Source organism: Callospermophilus lateralis, chromosome 1, assembly GCF_048772815.1.
Source record: "Callospermophilus lateralis isolate mCalLat2 chromosome 1, mCalLat2.hap1, whole genome shotgun sequence".
Lineage (NCBI taxonomy): Eukaryota > Metazoa > Chordata > Mammalia > Rodentia > Sciuridae > Callospermophilus > Callospermophilus lateralis.
In genome coordinates this window covers 170702025-170719579 of record NC_135305.1, presented here as the reverse complement: position 1 = coordinate 170719579, position 17555 = coordinate 170702025, and the positions used below count along the sequence as shown (strand labels likewise).

The window sequence follows — 17555 nt, the reverse complement described above, 5'->3', positions numbered from 1 at the left end:
AATCAGGGCCCTCCCCAGACATTATGGACCCTAGTTACTTCCTTGGGGGCTCTATCTTCAAATACAAACACACGGGTGGTTAAATCTTCAACATATGAATTGGGGAGGTCACAGGAACCTTCCCAAACAGGTCACAAACCAGTGACCTTCTAATTCTATCATTCCTCTTTCATTCAGGCTGCATAGTTTTATAAAGAGAATAGCTTCTCTATCGTTTGGTCACCTACTGATAGCACTCTTTTTTTTTTTTTTTCTTTTTTGTACCAGGAATTGAACCCAGGGGTGCTTAACCACTGAGCCCCATCCCCAGCCCCTTTTTATGTTTTATTTAGAGACAGGGTCTCTCTAAGTTGCTTAGGGCCTCGCTGAGTTGCTGAGGGTGGCTTTGAACTCATGATCCTCCTGTCTCAGCCTCCTGAGCTGCTGGGATGACAGGTGTGTGCTGGCCTCTGATAACACTCTTATAGAAACAACAAGAAGAAAAATGCACACCTATAATCCCAGCATCTGGGGATGCTGAGGCTGGAGGATTGTGAGTTCAAAACCAGCCTCAGCTACTTAGTGAGGCCTTAAGCAACTCAGAGAGACCCTGTCTCTAAATTAAATATGAAAAAAAAAGGCTGGGGATGTGGCTCAGTGATTAAACACCCATGGGTTCAATCCTTGGTACCAAGAAAAAAAAAACAATTATCAATCCTTTTCTTTTCCTTGGCAATTGTAAACAAAGTGGCTTGTTCTCTAGTATCCTCCAACAGTGACCAATTAGTTTTGTATGTTCCCTTTTCATGCAGTTTTGAATGCATGGGTTTAAACCAGCCTTCTCTGTCTGTGTGGCTTGGGACAAATCACTTACCCTCTCTAAGCCATGGATCACCATGGCACCTACCTCCCAAAGTTGTGAGATCTCAGTGACATGGTAACTGCAAAGCACCCAGTGCCTTGCTGGATTCAAATAGAAACAGCAGCCATGTTGTTATTTCTTCAGTTATCATAAATACAGACGTAAAGTACGACTTTAGCATCTACCCTTCAACGGCTCCTCTCTGACTTCTGCTCTGAGATCCGAACCGTTTTCCAGTATGAAAGATGCCACATGCTGCCTTTGAACTACCTGACTAAGGTCTGCTTCTTTGCCACTGGACAACCAGCCCGGTGCACTGGAGTAAGTTCCCTGTTGATGGAGGGTGATTGGAAGACTGTGTGTCATGTTTAAGAGGTGTGCACCCAGACCGCAGGTCAAGGATCAGAGTGATCAAAACAACTCCACGAACGCCTTCAAGTGAGAGTTCAGAGAGGCGGTGTGCCATGAGCCCTTCAAAGGAAGGAGGGTGTGGGAAGAGGTTCGAATCTCCGTGCATGATTATTTGCATGTTTCGGTTTTTTTTCTGACAGTTCCATGTCTGATTCCTGGTTGCTGCCTCCTTAGATCATGAGTTTAAGTGTGATACTCGGGACCTCTCGTTGATAAAGCACACACAAGAGTCCTCCCCCTAAAAATCGATTTCTATATTCTTTTAATGAGACTCTGTGCTTTTATTAAGGTAAAACTAGATTTTTTAAAAAGGGAGGGGGATGAGAGAAACATTTCTGTTCAATGATTCTTTCAGCCTGGTGCAAATACATTAATTGAATGGAGCAAATTGATTATGGATCAATTTTTTTCCCCAAAAAATAACTCCATGGCATTCTAAATTGCTTTCTGGGTATAAATACAACTCCAGCTGATGAAATATTTAAATGTTAAGGAATTCAGTGAATTCTTTAGGCACTGAATTCAACCAGGGCTGAATCCCAACTTGAATTTTACATTCTATTTGCAGAAAATGAGATATGGCAATCTGAGGTCTACTCTAAAAAAATGAAGACAGGGTAAATTAAAGGTTGTGACTTATCTTCATGTTTAAAAAAATCCACATTATCGTGAAAGTTTGATTTCTGGCAAGGCATACATCATTCCAGTACCTCCACGTGTATATTATTAAACTGCAGAACTGTTCTCCATAGAAATGTCTCTATTTCTCACATTCCTGTCAAGCAGAAGTATAAAGTTAAGATGTTTATCATCAGTGATTTTCTTTAATGTGCTATGATATGGCTATGGAAATTGTTCTAGTTCATTTTACATTGCTATAACAAAATACTCAAGGCTTGGAACTTTGTAGAGAAAAAAGGTTTATTTATTTCATAGTCTTGGAAACTGAAATTTCAAACAGCATGAAACCAATGAGAAATACTTCCCCATCAGCCCTGGCATGGATCATGGATATATCTACATCATAGCAGGAGTACCTGTGAACAGGCAAGATGGGACACCAGACAGTAGATAGACAGTCTTACTCTCTTATAAAAACCCTTTTGCGAGAACTAACCAGGGTCCCACAAGAACTGCTTTAATATCTCCCAAGGTTGATGTCCCCAATGACCAAATGACCTCCCACGAGGCTCCACTATTTAAAGGTTTCACCAGCTCCTACTACCCCCAAACTGAGGACCGAGCTTTGAATCCATAAACCCCAGAGGCACATACTGAAACCACACTGAAACCACAGCAGTGTGCACACAAACCCAAGAAGTCTCTGCTGTAAACATATCTAGGAAAACTGTCAAGTTCAAAATTACTTCTGTAGGCAAGAAATTAATTCCTAAGACTCTCTAACTAGGTGTCAGAAGAAGGTTGTCAACTCTAAGGAGAAAACTGTGGCAGATTTCATTTTATTATTCCATATAACAGATACCAGAGAATTGGAGCTGATTCATTTAAAGTTAATTATCTTACTCAATCTGATGGAAAGATAAGTTGCACTTTTTACTCAACTAAGAACTGGCACTATATTTGAGCCATATGTATTGACGTATTTTGAAAATGTTTACCTTGATTCTAAAGGATGACTTTGCAAAATATTTTATTAACTAACAAACATATCAAAACATTCTTCTACTTGTAGTTTCTATAAATATAGTAAATGTGGTTTCTTTAAATATGTTTAAAGTTATTAAGGACAGTTCCAAAAAGACATGTATTTTTTTTAACTTGAATTTTTTTTTATTTTAATTAAAGTTAGAAGTCTCACACAGCCTGAATTTACTTTGCCCAAGTTAATTAGAGATTGTCTAAATTTGTAATTTTCAGAAAATCATCTTCTTAGTTACAAAAGCCATAGTTCACTGGGATAAATTAAAATAATACAAAGATAATTAAAAACTGAGATTCGGTCTCCACGTTTCACTCCTCAGTGGTAACAACTAATATTACTTCAGTGTTCTGTCGCTAGATCTTTGCCATGTCAGTGAAAATGTAAATGTGTATTTATATAAATATTTTATTTCACAAAAATGCAATACATCTATGTTTTGCTTGGCAATTTATATATTTTTCCCTTTGGTTCTATAAGAAATTATAAACAGTGTTCAGTTTTCTACACGGCTATTCATTCTTTGTAACCATTGTATAACATCCCATTGGCTGAATGTCTCTTCATTTATTACTGTATTTTTCATAGGCATGAAGATTATTTCCAAATTATTCTTACTATTTCAGACATGTGTTTTATTTTGTAGATTTGTGTCAGAATTCAAGCACAGATTAAAATTTCAATCCATGGGCAAAAGTTGCATTTGTCCAGTTTTACATGAGGCACACTAATGGCACTGTGTAGGGATAAAAGCAACTAGATGCTCAGTGGGTTTGAGCATGATGACTGGCTTTTATAAATTACCTTGGATGCTTGCTTTACTTCTGCTTTCTCCCTTCAGTTCCTGGTGGCAGGCTCAGCAGTCATTCCCCACCCTCAGCCCCTTGCCTATAGATCTCTTCCCTACAGAGCTCAGAAAATAGAAGATTCACTTCCTAGTCTCCCAGGCAGCTAAAGGTACCCAGGGACACAGCAGCCATTTTGTGACCATGAGGCAAAATACATAAGTACTGAAGATATGTGGGCTCAGACATCATTAATACCCTCAACTATCTAGCTCCAGACTTCCTCCTCTGTGTGAAAAACTTCTATTTAAGCCACTGGAGGTGAGACTTTATGTTATCCTCAAATACTTTAATTGATCCAGTCCTCCGGCTGCAGTATTAAGAAAATGGAAATAGAATTTCTTTTTGTCATGTAAGTAATTTGGAGTTTTCCTTTCATGGGGCCTGGTCAGAATGCCCCAGTTGATGATGCTAGTTTCCAATTCTATATGGTTATTTTTAAAAATTAGTGTATTATAGTTATATATAATATTGAGGTTCATTTTGACATAATTTTATAGCATGAACTATAATTTGCCCCAATTTAGGCCCAGATCTTCCCCTTCTCTGCTCCTCTTCTTTCCCCATTCCCTTTGTTCTACTCCACTGGGCTTTCTTCTATTTATTTTTAGTTTTTGGTTTTTTTTTTTTTTTTAATTAGTGCACTGTAGTTATACACAAAGGTGAATTTTTGTCTAGGAAGATAACACAAATCACAAGGTAGCTATTCAGTTTTTGATAGTATGAAGTAGAATAAAATATGCAAGATTATTGGAATCAACTAAGAACACAGCTACATACCACAGAGAAGGAAATACCCACAGTTCTCCAGGGGAAAGCTTTTGAACAGTGGTCTTCAATGTCCTCAGATTAAATGCAATTCTGCTGTCTTCCGGGGACAACCTGCCATTTTCACTTTCACATGAAGGTCTCATTTGAGGGTTTTCATACCCAAGATTGAACTTAAGGGCACATCCCCAGCCCTTTTTTTGTGCTTCATTTAGAGGCAGGGCCTCACTAAGTTGCTGAAGCTGGCTTTGAACTTGTGATCCTCCTGCCTCAGCCTCCCAAGCTGTGGGGTTTACAGGCATGTGCTACTGCACCTGCCTCATCTGAGTTGTTTACAGGGTTGTTTGCCAAAACCTTCTGGGGTCAAAATATCCTATCCCTCTGCACTAACAAACCATACACTGATGGCTGAGAAGACACTTGGGTCCATTTCTTTAGACAAATCCAATTATCAACAGGAAAAGAAAAAGTGAAAGACAGAAGAATTAGACAAAAATCAGGAGCAATGGAACATTAGTGATGAAGGTGTTTTTTAGCCAACTGAGCCGTTCCGTGCTGCGGAGGAGCCCGAGAGAAGCCGTGGTTAATCAAAAGATCTTTCTGCCCTGGAAAATATCCTGACAGCCTCTATTTCTCACTTTTCAGGGCTACTAGGGAGGTAATCAGCTCCTATAAACAGCCGTGTTTCCAGAACTGCCTTTTAGGCAAGATGGGCACAAATGGCCCCTCAGTCCAAGAGAAGTCACCAGAGGAGGAGGGGCAAGAGAGGCCCTGCAGGGGGGATGCAGGGGGCGGGCCTGGGTCTCCAAAACCTGTAAGAAAGCCAACACACCCAGCTGGGGATGGCTGGCAATTGGAAGGAGGGACTTGTCAGGAATCATTGGCACCCTCTGCTCACATCAGGACACCCTCCCACCCGCTTGGTGAGTCTGTGGTGCTGCAGAGTAAATAATAATAATTACAATAATTATAAAATTTATTATTATTATTACTATTATTATTATTATTATTACTATTATTATTACTGGGAATTGAACCCAAGGGCACTTGACCACTGAGCCACATCCCCAGCCCCTTTTTATATTTTATTTTGAGATAGGATCTTGCTAAGTTGCTGAGCTGGCTTTGAACTCACAATCCTCCTGCCTCAGCCTCCCAAGCCTCTGGGATTACAGGCGTGCACCACTGTGCCCAGCCTGATTTTATTATGACAATCACCATCATGAGTCACTTGATGACATTTCTGAGCCACCTGCAGTGTCCCAGCATGAGGCACGCAAAGATGCGCAAGGCCTGGCCTGATGGCCAAGGGTTGGCTGGGGAGTTAGGCACCCTCTTGTCTCTCAGACTCTAGTCCCACCCTGTTCCTATTCAGGCTGTATGTTTCAAGCCGGGTGGCGTGGCACACCACAGCTGTTTGGTCCTGTTCCTTCCTTGCGGAAATCCTGATCTGGTAAGACCTAGGTTTCTTCATGCTGACAAACAAGTTCTGTATGGGTCAGAGAGCAAAAATGTCGGGAACCCGGGTCCTGGGTTGGGGGTGTCAACTCTACCTTCATAGCAGGAAAGTAGCCACAGACTGTTGTAGAAATGCAGAGATGTGGCTGGGTACACTCCAGGGCCGTAGGGATCCCAGCTGGACCACACCCAACACATCTCCGATGCTATTTGCTCCAGTTAGACCAACTGCCCACCGGAAACGTGCCTCCCTTGCTCTCCTGTGTGCTTTTGGCTTGCTGCTCTCTCTGCCTGAAACACTCTTCTTCTCACTCTTACCTGGCTTGTTTTCCTAGTTTCTACTAAGCTTTGCATTCCTCCAGACAGCTGGTGTGGCAGGACAGGATGGGAACTTCAGCAGTGTAAGAGGTGGCAGGCTGTGGCTTTGCACGCTCACACACAGCAGCTCTGCTGACTGACATTTAACCATAGTGACCTGCAGTGGCTGACAGGTACCTATAAGAGATAACTGCAGTGGCAGAAGCAGGAAACACAGCAATGGGACAGAAAAGGCTAAGGCAGTGGAAGTCCCTAAGCCATATGATCCGAGTCCCCAGGCTGTTGATGAGCTACTACCTATGCAAGGAATGTCGAATGCACCCTCCAACAGAATGGCACCGACTCCCTTGCCTCCATGTGCCCCAAACTCACTTATATATAAAAGTAAAAGCCCTGCTGCACTCGGGGTTCAGACCTTGGGAATGATCCCTCTGGGCCGTGGCACCACTGATAAAGTGCTGCTTCCAGATCTCGGTGCCCTGACCCCGTTTCCCACTACACTTCATCCTGTCTTTCTGGTGCAGGTGTACACTATTTTTTCCAACATGCTCCAAATACTGCCACCCGAGGAAAGCACTGTTACAGTGCCGGTTCACAGAAAGAAAGTTCCCTGGAGATGGGGAAAAGATAGGTCTTTGTTCTATTGATTGATTTAATTTTAGGGAAAGCATCTCATTCATGCCAAGCCCTGTTCAAGGTGGTAGAGATTCAGCAATTATAAAAAGAGAAAGTATTACCTTTTCTTGGAGAACTGGTGAAACAAAACACAAAAGGAATAAATAAGCTCACAAATACAGGTTTTTGAAAGTCTGTTCATGTTTAGAAAGAAACAAAATGGATTGATGAGGGAAGGGTGAGGTCACCTGATTTAGATGGTGCAGAGACTTCTTGACTAAAATGGAAATGGAAGGGTGAGAAGGAGCCCTCCAGGCAAAGCAGAGGAGGAAGGAGATTTCAGGGGAAGGAGACAGAAAACACACAGGTCCTGTGGCTGGAAGGAGCTCAGCTCATTTGGAGGGAGCTGGGGAGGCATGAGCTCAGGCAGACAGAAAAGGGTGGTTTCCTTTGTGAATCTAGTCCTGGCTTCTCTGGCAGGGGCTGGAAAATGGTGAATGCTCACTCAGCCACCGTGGAGAACTGTGGCTCAGGAGGTGGGCTGGGGTGGTGGCTCAGTGGTGGAGTGCTTGCCTAGCATGTGCGAGGCACTGGGTTCGATTCTCAGCACCACATATAGAAACAAATAATAAATGAAATAAAGTTCCATCAACAACTGAAAAAAATTTAAAAAGAAATGGGGAGGTGATGCTGGAAACCAAATGATAGGGAGGAGGAGGCAGGAAGGGAGGATGGTCAGCCACAGGAGCAGGTTGCTCCTGGGCAGCCAGCCTGGTTCTCATGGGGCAGCCTTAAAGAAACGGGGTCAGCCCCATGTCCACAATACTCAGAGAGGCAAGAACACGGGCATCTTCACCCACCAGTCGTTGTTGGTTGGAAGTGGCCTGGGTACTAACTTCCAGAGATTTCTACCTTGCTTTTCTGCCTTGAGTAGCCGAGCTCGCTCCTGCTGCTTGAGAAAGCAGGAGAGAAATAAGCCTAAAGAAATGAAGGGCCCTGTCCCAGGGGCCACCTGTGGTGGCAGAGTTTGGCAGGAGGACAGTAGATTGTGCAGATCTCTTCTCACCGAGGGAGGAGGCCCCATGTGGGAGCCTGGCGTTGGCCCTGGGGGGCGCATTCACATTCGCACTCTGGGAATTGGCAAAATGCTATAGGTCACAGCTTATTGGGAATGGGGGCATCACTGCTGGATCCCAATTCCTTCCTTACAGTCTTCCTGTGGCCTTGTTTGTCAGGGTTGTTTTTATTTTTTATTTTTTTCTGCTCTGACTACAAGACCTGACAAGTACAATGTTAGGAGGAAGAGTTTATCTGGGGGCTCAGGGTTTCCGAGGTCCCAGTCCACAGACAGCAGGCTCCATTCCTCGGGGCTCGAGGGGAGGCAGGACATCATGGAGGAAGAGTGTGGTGGAGGGAAGCAGCTCACAGGGTGACCAGGAAGCAGAGAGAGACTCCACTCTCCAGAGACAAATAGAGACCCCAAAGCCACACCCCCAATGCCCCCTCCTCCAGCCACACCCACCTCCTCCAGCCACCACCCAGTTAATCCCATCAGGGGTTCATTCACTGGTTGGGTTAAGGCTCTCACAGCCCAGTCATGTCTCCTCTGGACCTTCCTGCACCGTCTCACACATGAGCTTTGGGGGACACCTCACACCCCAACCATAATAGGCCTGTTAGGTCCAAGGCATTCTTCCTGGGGAGGCTGGTATGCCAGGCCCTGGAGAAGGTGCCCCTCCCTGGCTTCATGCAGAATGAGGGCAAGAGCCATTAATCAGTCTTATTTCCTGTCCTCCTCCAACCAGTTGTTTTCAACTCTGACTTGCAAATCAACCAGAAAGATTAATAGCATCTTTCCCAGATATTTCTCATTTGCTTTCATTCCTTCCAAAGCGGGAGAGGCTTGCCCTTCTTCCCAGGGGGAAAAACCTGTGGCGCCATTACCTGTGCAAAGACCATTCCTGCCCTGGCTGATGTGGTTTATGGATGCCGACTACGCTAGGAAATGCCGGGCCCTGCTTCTATTCTCTCTCACCTGAATGTGTTTCTAATCAGGCTAACAAAGGAACTCTCTGTGGGCTAATTCTGTCCATTTTGAGAGTAATCTTTTTGTTGTTAGGAACAGAGTCATAGATCACGCCCAGACAGTGGTGAACCGAGAGCCTTTGCAGGAGATTTATTTTGTCTCCTGACCTCAAGGGAGGTGAGTGATTGGGCTATGATGCTGATCGTCTTTGGATGTGCTAGAGAGCGAGTTGCTGTTTGCACTGTTTGAATCTGGAGCTTGAGGAAACCTGGGAGCACCACGATTTGATAATTCCCTTGAGTGGGAAGATGGGCTTTTGTCCCCAGGGTTGTACCTGCAGTGTCTGTGAAGGTGAGCGACACAGTTTCATTAACCAATAAAAAAAATAATAAATAAAAAAAAAGAAACAGGAAGTATCAAAAAGATTTAAAAAAAAAAAAAGAAATGAAAAAACAAATTCAAAAAAAAAAAAATAGAAAGGTGGGTACAGATGTGCAGAGTCCAGATTTTGGAGAAAATGATACTCCCCCACCCCACACACAGTGTCTTTATGCCCCTCATCAAGTTGTCTGTAGCCATTTGTTTTAGTCAGCTTTTTTGCCACTGTAATTAAGGACCCGGCCAGAACAACTGGAGAGGAGGAAAAGTTTACTTGGGAGCTCACCATTTCAGAGATCTGAGTCCACAGACAGCAGGCTCCATTCCTCGGGGCTGGAGGGGAGGCAGGACATCATGGAGGAAGAGTGTGGTGGAGGGAAGCAGCTCACAGGGTGATCAGGAAGCAGAGAGAGACTCCACTCTCCAGAGACAAATAGAGACCCCAAAGCCACGCCCCCAATGCCCCCTCCTCCAGCCACACCCACCTCCTCCAGCCACCACCCAGTTAATCCCATCAGGGGTCCATTCACTGGTTGGGTTAAGGCTCTCACAGCCCAGTCATGTCTCCTGTGGACCTTCCTGCATGTCTCACCCGTGAGCCTTTGGGGGACACCTCACATCCCAATGATGATACCATTACAGAGCCAGCCTCCCATGGAGCTCTTTCTCCACCCCCCGCCCCTCACCTTTTTTGATCTCAACCTCATCGTCTCATGCTTTTCTCCCTCTTTAGCTTTGGAGCACCTACCTCCAGTTTTCATTCCCTCCCAGCCGCATAACTGAAAGCCATCTCATCTCTCCCACTTCCCAGGAGGGGACACTTTCTGCCTGGCAGATTGACACAAGTCTTGCAAAACCAAGCATCCCAAGAGGCACAGACCTTCCCCTTGCTAACATGGAGGGTCTCACAGCATCCGGCGTGGACCCGAGGCAGGCTCAGTCTCTTTCCAGTGCCTCCTAAAATCCTCCACCCCATGGAGACTGGCGATAGGAGCAGCAGGAGGGAGAAATGAAGCCCAGGGGATGGGAGGGAAGGAGAGGAGGAGGAAGGGCAGGAAGAGGGAAAGAGAGAACAAACCCCCGTCACCTTGGTAGTGAATGTGCAGGCACACACTCAGGAGATGCTCAGGAGAAACTCTGAGAACCTCGGGTCACTCAAGTACAAAGAAGACTGGACCATTCGACAGTCACACCCAACTGGAAAAACAAAATATGCTCCCTGCATTTCTAGAGCTAACTGCACACCAACCCAGGGAATCTGGAGACCCGGGTGCTCCTTCCAACTCTGCTGTTAGCTGAGCTGAGACCAGTAAATTTTCCTCTCTAGTTTCAGTTTCTTCAATAGTATATATAACAATATAACCATAGTTGTCGCCAGGCACAGGGGTGCACGCCTGTCATCCCAGCAGCTTGGGAGGCTGAGGCAGGAGGATCGTGAGTTCAAAGCCAGCCTCAGCAAAAGTGAGGCCCTAAGCAAAAGCGAGACCCTGTCTCTAAATAAAATACAAAACAGGGCTGGGGTGTGGCTCAGTGGTTGAGTGCCCCTGAGTTCAATCCCCAATACCTCCCTCGCCCCAAGGAAAATTTTTTAAAAATAAATATGGTTAGTGGTATAAGAGGAAGAAGAAAAAAGAAGATGAAGGAGAAGATTTATACATATATACATACATGCACACACACACCAGGTATTGGATCCAGGGGCACTCTACCATTGAGCCCCATCCCCAGCCCTTTTTTATATTTTATTTAGAGACAGGGTCTCACTGAGTTGCTTAGGGCCTTGCTAATTTGCTGAGGCTGGCTTTGAACGCACGATCCTCCTGCCTCAGCCTCCCGAGTCGGTGGGATAACAGGAGTGTGCTACCACTCCCAGTCAGGAGAAGATATTTTAACATTTGTTGAGGATTATCAGCCTGAGATGTTCTCTCAGTTAATACAGACAACAATCCTACGAGGTAGACCATGTCCATCTCAAACCCTTTGACCATCCAACTACCAAATTGATGTTTTGTCGGCTTCTTGAACTTGTCACACTTTTCCTCCCTGAGAACTGTCACATACGCTGCTCCCTCTGCCTGGGGCACTTCCTCCCCTACATTTTGCATGGCTTGCTCTTCTTTATCTTCTAGTTCTTATATCCGAAATAACCTCCTTCCTGTCTAGAACAGCGTCCCCTTCAATCATTATATATAGAGACACAATTTCTAATGACTTTATTTGTATATTCTTTTGGGTTCTCTCTCCTTCATGCAGCCTTAAGCTCCATGATAGCCAGGAAACTTTATTTTAAATATTTATTAGTTGTAGATGGACACAATACGTTTATTTATCTTTATGTGGTGCTGAGGATCAAACCCAGGGCCTCACACATGCTAGGCGAGCGCTCTACCCCTGAGCCACAAGCCCAGCCCCCAGGGAACTTCCTTCTCTGTCTTTTCTCTGGTGTGCTGATCTTTCTGCACTCCAGCAGCGGGAATCCAGTTGAGTCGACCATTAAACATCTGCTGAAGGAAACAGTGGCTCAGCCCTGATTTAGCAGATGTGGTTACTGGGATTGGGAGTGTGGTAGGACAGGATGGGAACTTTAGGTGTGTAAGAGGTGACAGGCTGTGGCTTTGCACGCTCACACCCAGCAGCTCTGCTGACATTTAACCAAAGAGGCCTGCAGTGGCTGACAGGTACCTGTGACAGATAACTGCAGTGGCAGATGCAGGGAACACAGCAGTGGAGACAGAACAGTCCCCCTTTGGCTTAGTGCAGTGAAAGTCCCTAAGCCATATGATCTAGGAGTCCCTCGGCTGTTGACAAGCTTGTACAATATATAAGGAATGTAGAATGCACCCTCCAATAGACTTGCACCAACCCCCGGGCCTTAATGTCCCTCAAACTCACTTATGTATAAGTAAAAGCCTTGCTGTGCTCGGGGCTCAGACTTTGGGAATTATCCCTCCGGGCCATGGCACCACTAATAAAGTGTTGCTTCCGGATCTTGCTGTCCTGACCCTCATTTCCTGCTATAGGAGAAATACAGTGAACTACCCAGTGTTCCCTGGCTAGCAATTGGCTCCAACTTGAATCTGCCTAACTCCAGAACTGCTCTGCTCTGTCACTTGGGGTGAAGTGCTGGGTGAGGATTGGAAGGGGAATTGGTGGGAAGAACTGCTTCCGTTTCCTCCCACTTTACATTGGCTCTGCAGCACTAAGAGAATCTCGACAGCTACCCCAAGAGACGTGTGTCCCCATTGCCTTGATGGTTCTATTTACAGGACCAGCCCCCCCCCCATGCCTCCGGGGGAGCTGATTTCACTCTCTCAAACATGGAATCCTTGTCCCTGTAATGAGTTAATCACTCAGCAGGATCTGACTCTTCCTGTGTTCCGCAGACATTATCCGCTTAATCCTCACCAAAACCATGTGAATTTCATGTTGGTCACCCAGTATGATTTCCCTTTAATCAACCTGAAAGCCACAGGTATCACATTTACCTGGAGTCTAATGCTTTGTGTTCTCAAAGCTCAATAAAGGCTCCAAGAAAAAAAATAATGATGTACATGGTTTCAATAGTTGGGTGCCTCCTTTCCACACCTGTAACTCTTTGAACAAGTTAAATTCCCTCTTAAGTTTCACATGGCGGTATTCATCAGATCCTGCTACCTAATACACAACTTTAACGTGAGATGAAAAGCCAAGGTAGTTTCTACATAGCTATTAAGCACTGAAATGAACAAGATTCATCTTTGGGTGCTTTAACTTGAACTTGATGTGTTTTAAATGCCACCCCCCCAGGAATTTTTTTTTAAATGCAAATTTGTGAAGTGGTTAAGTGTGATTAAATGATTATTCTAATTTCTATTTTGATTTTTTTTTTTTTGTACCAGGGATTAAGCCCAAGGGCATTTAACCACTAAGCCACATCCCCAGCCCTTTTAATTAATTTATTTATTTTTGAAACAGGGTCCCATTAGGTTGCTTAGGTTCTGGCTGAGTTACTGAGGCCGGCTTGCGATCCTCCTGCCTCAGCCTCCCCCAAGCTGCCTGCCATATTTTTAACATAGGAGTATTAAGCTTCATACGCTCATCACAACACTGTTGTCATTAGGAAATATGATCATGTATGTTACGTGTTGGGCACAACAACTGGCCCATCAAATGGCCACAGTGGTCAATGCCATCTCATGTACTTCTTTGGATACACTTGCCTGTTACACACTGAAGGCTTTTACCCTGAGAAATGCATATGTGTAAATATCACACAAATCTTTCTGTGAATCAGGAGACGGTGACACATAAGTATATATTCCTCTTTTTTAATTCTAGCAGGCTGCGTGTGGTGGCACACGCCTGTAATCCCAGTGTCTTGGGAGATTGAGGCAGGAGGATCACAGGTTCACGGCCAGACTCAGCAACTTAATTTTCTCAGCAGTTAAGGGAGGTTTATAAAATGACCCTGTTTTATAGATGAGGAAACTTAGAGCCAGAAAGAGTTCTCTCTACAGCTATAGTCCAGGGCTTCAGACTCCATGGTAATTTCTAGAAGAAGTCTTACCAAAAATGCTATTTTGACATGGTAGAGGGGTTGGGATATCCAGTATTATATGATGAAAGATAGATTTAATTATTGAACAATTAAAATCACTTTCTCCTTATTCCCCATTCCTACTGATACTGAAATTATTTAGCCATGAAAAAATCAGCAAATCTGCACCCCAGAGACAGAGATGGGGTCCCCTTCAGCCCTGGTGTTCTGTACTTTATTCCCAGATTATGGAATGGGCTGGAGTGGTCTCTGAATGCCTGTAGCCCTGTGGGTTAGGTAGACTATGAAGGAAAGCAAGTGCTCTGAAAAAAATCTGTTGCTAGGATGTTGGCTCCCGGCAGCTGAGAGTTGTGTGTATTTGCCTAGGGAGTGAGTCTAAATTTCCTACCTTTTGGCCTGGAACAATTTATCACAGCACCTACTATTTACAGTAATAATGTCTGTTAATATTTGTTGAGTGCTAACACTGTGCAGGGAGGATCTGTTCTAAATGCTTCACACTCATTAGCATATATGAATATATCTTGCTTTCTACATCTACTATATTGCTTGATGGAGCTGGTTTTTTTGTTTGGTTTGGTTTGGTACCAGGGACACTTGACCACTGAGCCACATTCCCAACCCTTTTTTATATTTTATCAGAGACAGTGCTGAGTTGCTTAGGGCTTCTCTAAGTTGCTGAGGCTGGCTTTGAACGCGTGATCATCCTGCCTTAGCCTCTCAAGCTGCTGGAATTACAGGTGTGCACCACTGTACCTGGCTTGTTTCTAGTTTTTAAATGCCGATTTAAATAGTAAATAAAACTACCCTGTGAAGGTTTCATAAGGCGTTGTTATCATTAACCAGTCTCTTCCACTGGTAACCCATTAGCGCACGGCTTTCCAGGTCATTGACTATGACATTACGTCTCCTCCCTCTGATGCATGGCAGCTCTTTACAAACTGAGACGGGACACAGCCCTGGTCCCCAATGATTCTTTAGTAACATTTCTCTAGCTCACCAAATTGTTCTCTAGATCTCACCATTGTTGCAAGTTTCAAGCCCCAGCCTTAATCAAACATGAGGGTGTTCTTTGGAAGGACCACAACCGTCCTTGATCCAGACACTAAACTCCTAATTTTAATTATTATATATAATTAATGCATATGTAAAATAAAATATATAAAATACAAAATATTAAATATATAATAATATGTATATAAATTATATTAAATAGAATATATTAAAATATTACATATAAATATATAATAAAATATAGAAAATATTATTATATAAATAAATATAAAATATATGAAATATAACACATATATGTATTACATATTTTTAAAATATATATAAAAACAAAAATATCATATATAAAATATATATAAATAAATAATATTATAAATAAATATTTATATATTATATATACCATATATAAACAAATTATATCATAAATAAGTATTTATATATTATGTATAATGTATATAATTTTATTTCACGTACATATTTTAATTTATATATTTAAGCCAACCTCATCCTAATAGAACCTTCTCTCTCTCCTCCACAGCTTTTTGCCATCTTTGCATTTGCAACATGTGGTGGCTACTCTGGAGGCCTTCGGCTAAGTGTGGACTGTGTCAACAAGACAGAAAGTAACCTCAGCATCGACATAGCATTCGCCTACCCCTTCAGGTAGGACATGGCCGTTTTGCTCCCTAGCTTCGCAAAGAGGGGGCTTTCTTCCATCTGGGGTTTCTCCCAGGGGCTTCTGGGTAAACTGAAAGGATTCTGCTCACACCTATGAGATTCCCAAAGGGGTGTCCACCCGCTTCCCCACCCTGGGAGGATCATGAGTCGTACCTGCAAGTCAGAATGGACTATCCTCCGAAACAAAACAAAACAGAAAAATACCCCCAACAAAATCAACTTATTACCCAGGATATTGGGGGCGATCAATACAGCTACCCCAGTTCTACAGTTCCCCTCCATTCCATTTCTCCATCCTTAGTGTTCCCGAATTATTTCCAGAATTGTGTCACCTTTCATATCCTATTGACTATGCAGTTCTGGCTATTTAATGCATTTAATAATATTAATATTGAATACTTTTCCTTGGGCCGGGCACTCTGCTCAGCTGTTTCACCCGTGTAATTGCATTAAATCATCACACTGACCCTGAAGGGGTGTACTATCACCCTCTCCATCTACAAATGAGGAAACTGAGGCACAGGTGTGTTTGCTCATATTCCCTTAGCCAGTGAGAGATGGGGTCAGTGTTTGAGCCCCCCTGTCTTGAGCCAGGGCTCAGATCTCTATTGATACACTTAACTGTGAGAAATTTACAAATTCAGCATGAAAGACAATGCCTTATCTATGTTTGTGTCCTGTATACTAAATGATGGCTCAATGCCTATTCCAAACCTCACATCTTTATTCCAATCCATATAGCCAAAGTGGATTAATTGAACTCAATGCAAATACGGTTTATTTATGTGAAACTCCCATATAATTGGCATCAATTACGGGTGTGTTTTTCAAAAACAACTTCCAATGCATTATATTGGCATCTTGTTAGTATACTCTCCTGTTCCTTTCAACTAACAAATGTTTCCTACTATTCATTTTGTACCAAGCATGGTGCTGGCACTATGATTACAGAAAACGAGTAAAAATTGGCACCCTCCACACTTAAAAAAAAAAAAAAAAAAAGATAAGTACAGTGTTTTTCAAGACTATTTTCATGGACCCCTAGAAAACTGATGTTACTAAATGGAAAGAAATGAAGAAGGAAAAGAGGAAACGAGAAGAGGTGGGAGAGAAAAAGAAAGAGTCACTGGGGGGAAGAATTTAAAAGTAGAATCAAATCTAAGAAATACTTCTTAGCACTTTTTTTTTTTTTTTTTTTTGGTACTGAGGATTTAACCCAGAATTGCTTTACCCCCGCGCCACATCCCAGCCCTTTTTTATTTTTTATTTTTTTATTTTGATACTGGGTCTCACTAAGTTGCTTGGGACCTCACTAAGTTGCTGAGACTGGCCTCAAACTTGCAATCCTCCTGCCTCAGCCTCCCCAGTCACTGGGATTACAGGTGTGCACCGCCACGCCTGGCTAGCACTTTATCTTTCTAATGCTCATTTTGAAGTCATCTAAAGAAGCACATTATTCCCCGCAAATACACAAAAACTCATTTTTTCCACTGGATATCTCAGAGGTTTTGTATATCATGGAATGTACCTTTTAAATATTGGTCTACCAAACTTTTCCGCATCTAAAAACAAAGGGGCCTCAATTCATAGGTAATGAATCACAGGGAAGTGACATTTATACCAATATTCTGACTGTGATTTTAAGATTTGCAGACACCCTTGCACCAGGACTGTTTTTAACTAATTAGAGACTAGAGCTCAGAAATACTAAGCATGTCATCCCTGGCAATCCGGTCATGATAGCTATGCTGTGCTGGTGGACATGGGCTGGGGGTGTTTGACACTTCTGAAAGTTCTAGATGAAGCCTTTAGCTTGCGGAGGAGTGTGGCCATGATGATGCCTGATCACGGAAGAGCATTCATGATCTAGGGTCAGAGTGGAGAACTGGCAGTGGACAGGAGATGGGCGTGGATGTTTACTGAGCTCAGTCAAAAATTCATTAAGTTAGAGCCAGAATTCGTTAGGTCAGAGCCAGTAGCGGTAGCCCATGCCTGTAATCCCAGCAGCT

The 17555-nt window shown here is 43.4% G+C and overlaps 1 protein-coding gene across 1 annotated transcript in view; it reads left to right on the top strand.

The window, feature by feature from the left end:
• The window catches only part of Synpr (synaptoporin), a 191470-nt gene that overhangs the window by 28598 nt on the left and 145317 nt on the right, over nt 1–17555 (top strand). The window contains exon 2 of the mRNA XM_076867771.1: nt 15407–15531. Within this exon, the coding sequence (XP_076723886.1) occupies nt 15407–15531 (125 nt within the window). The remainder of the gene's footprint in view (nt 1–15406; nt 15532–17555) is intronic.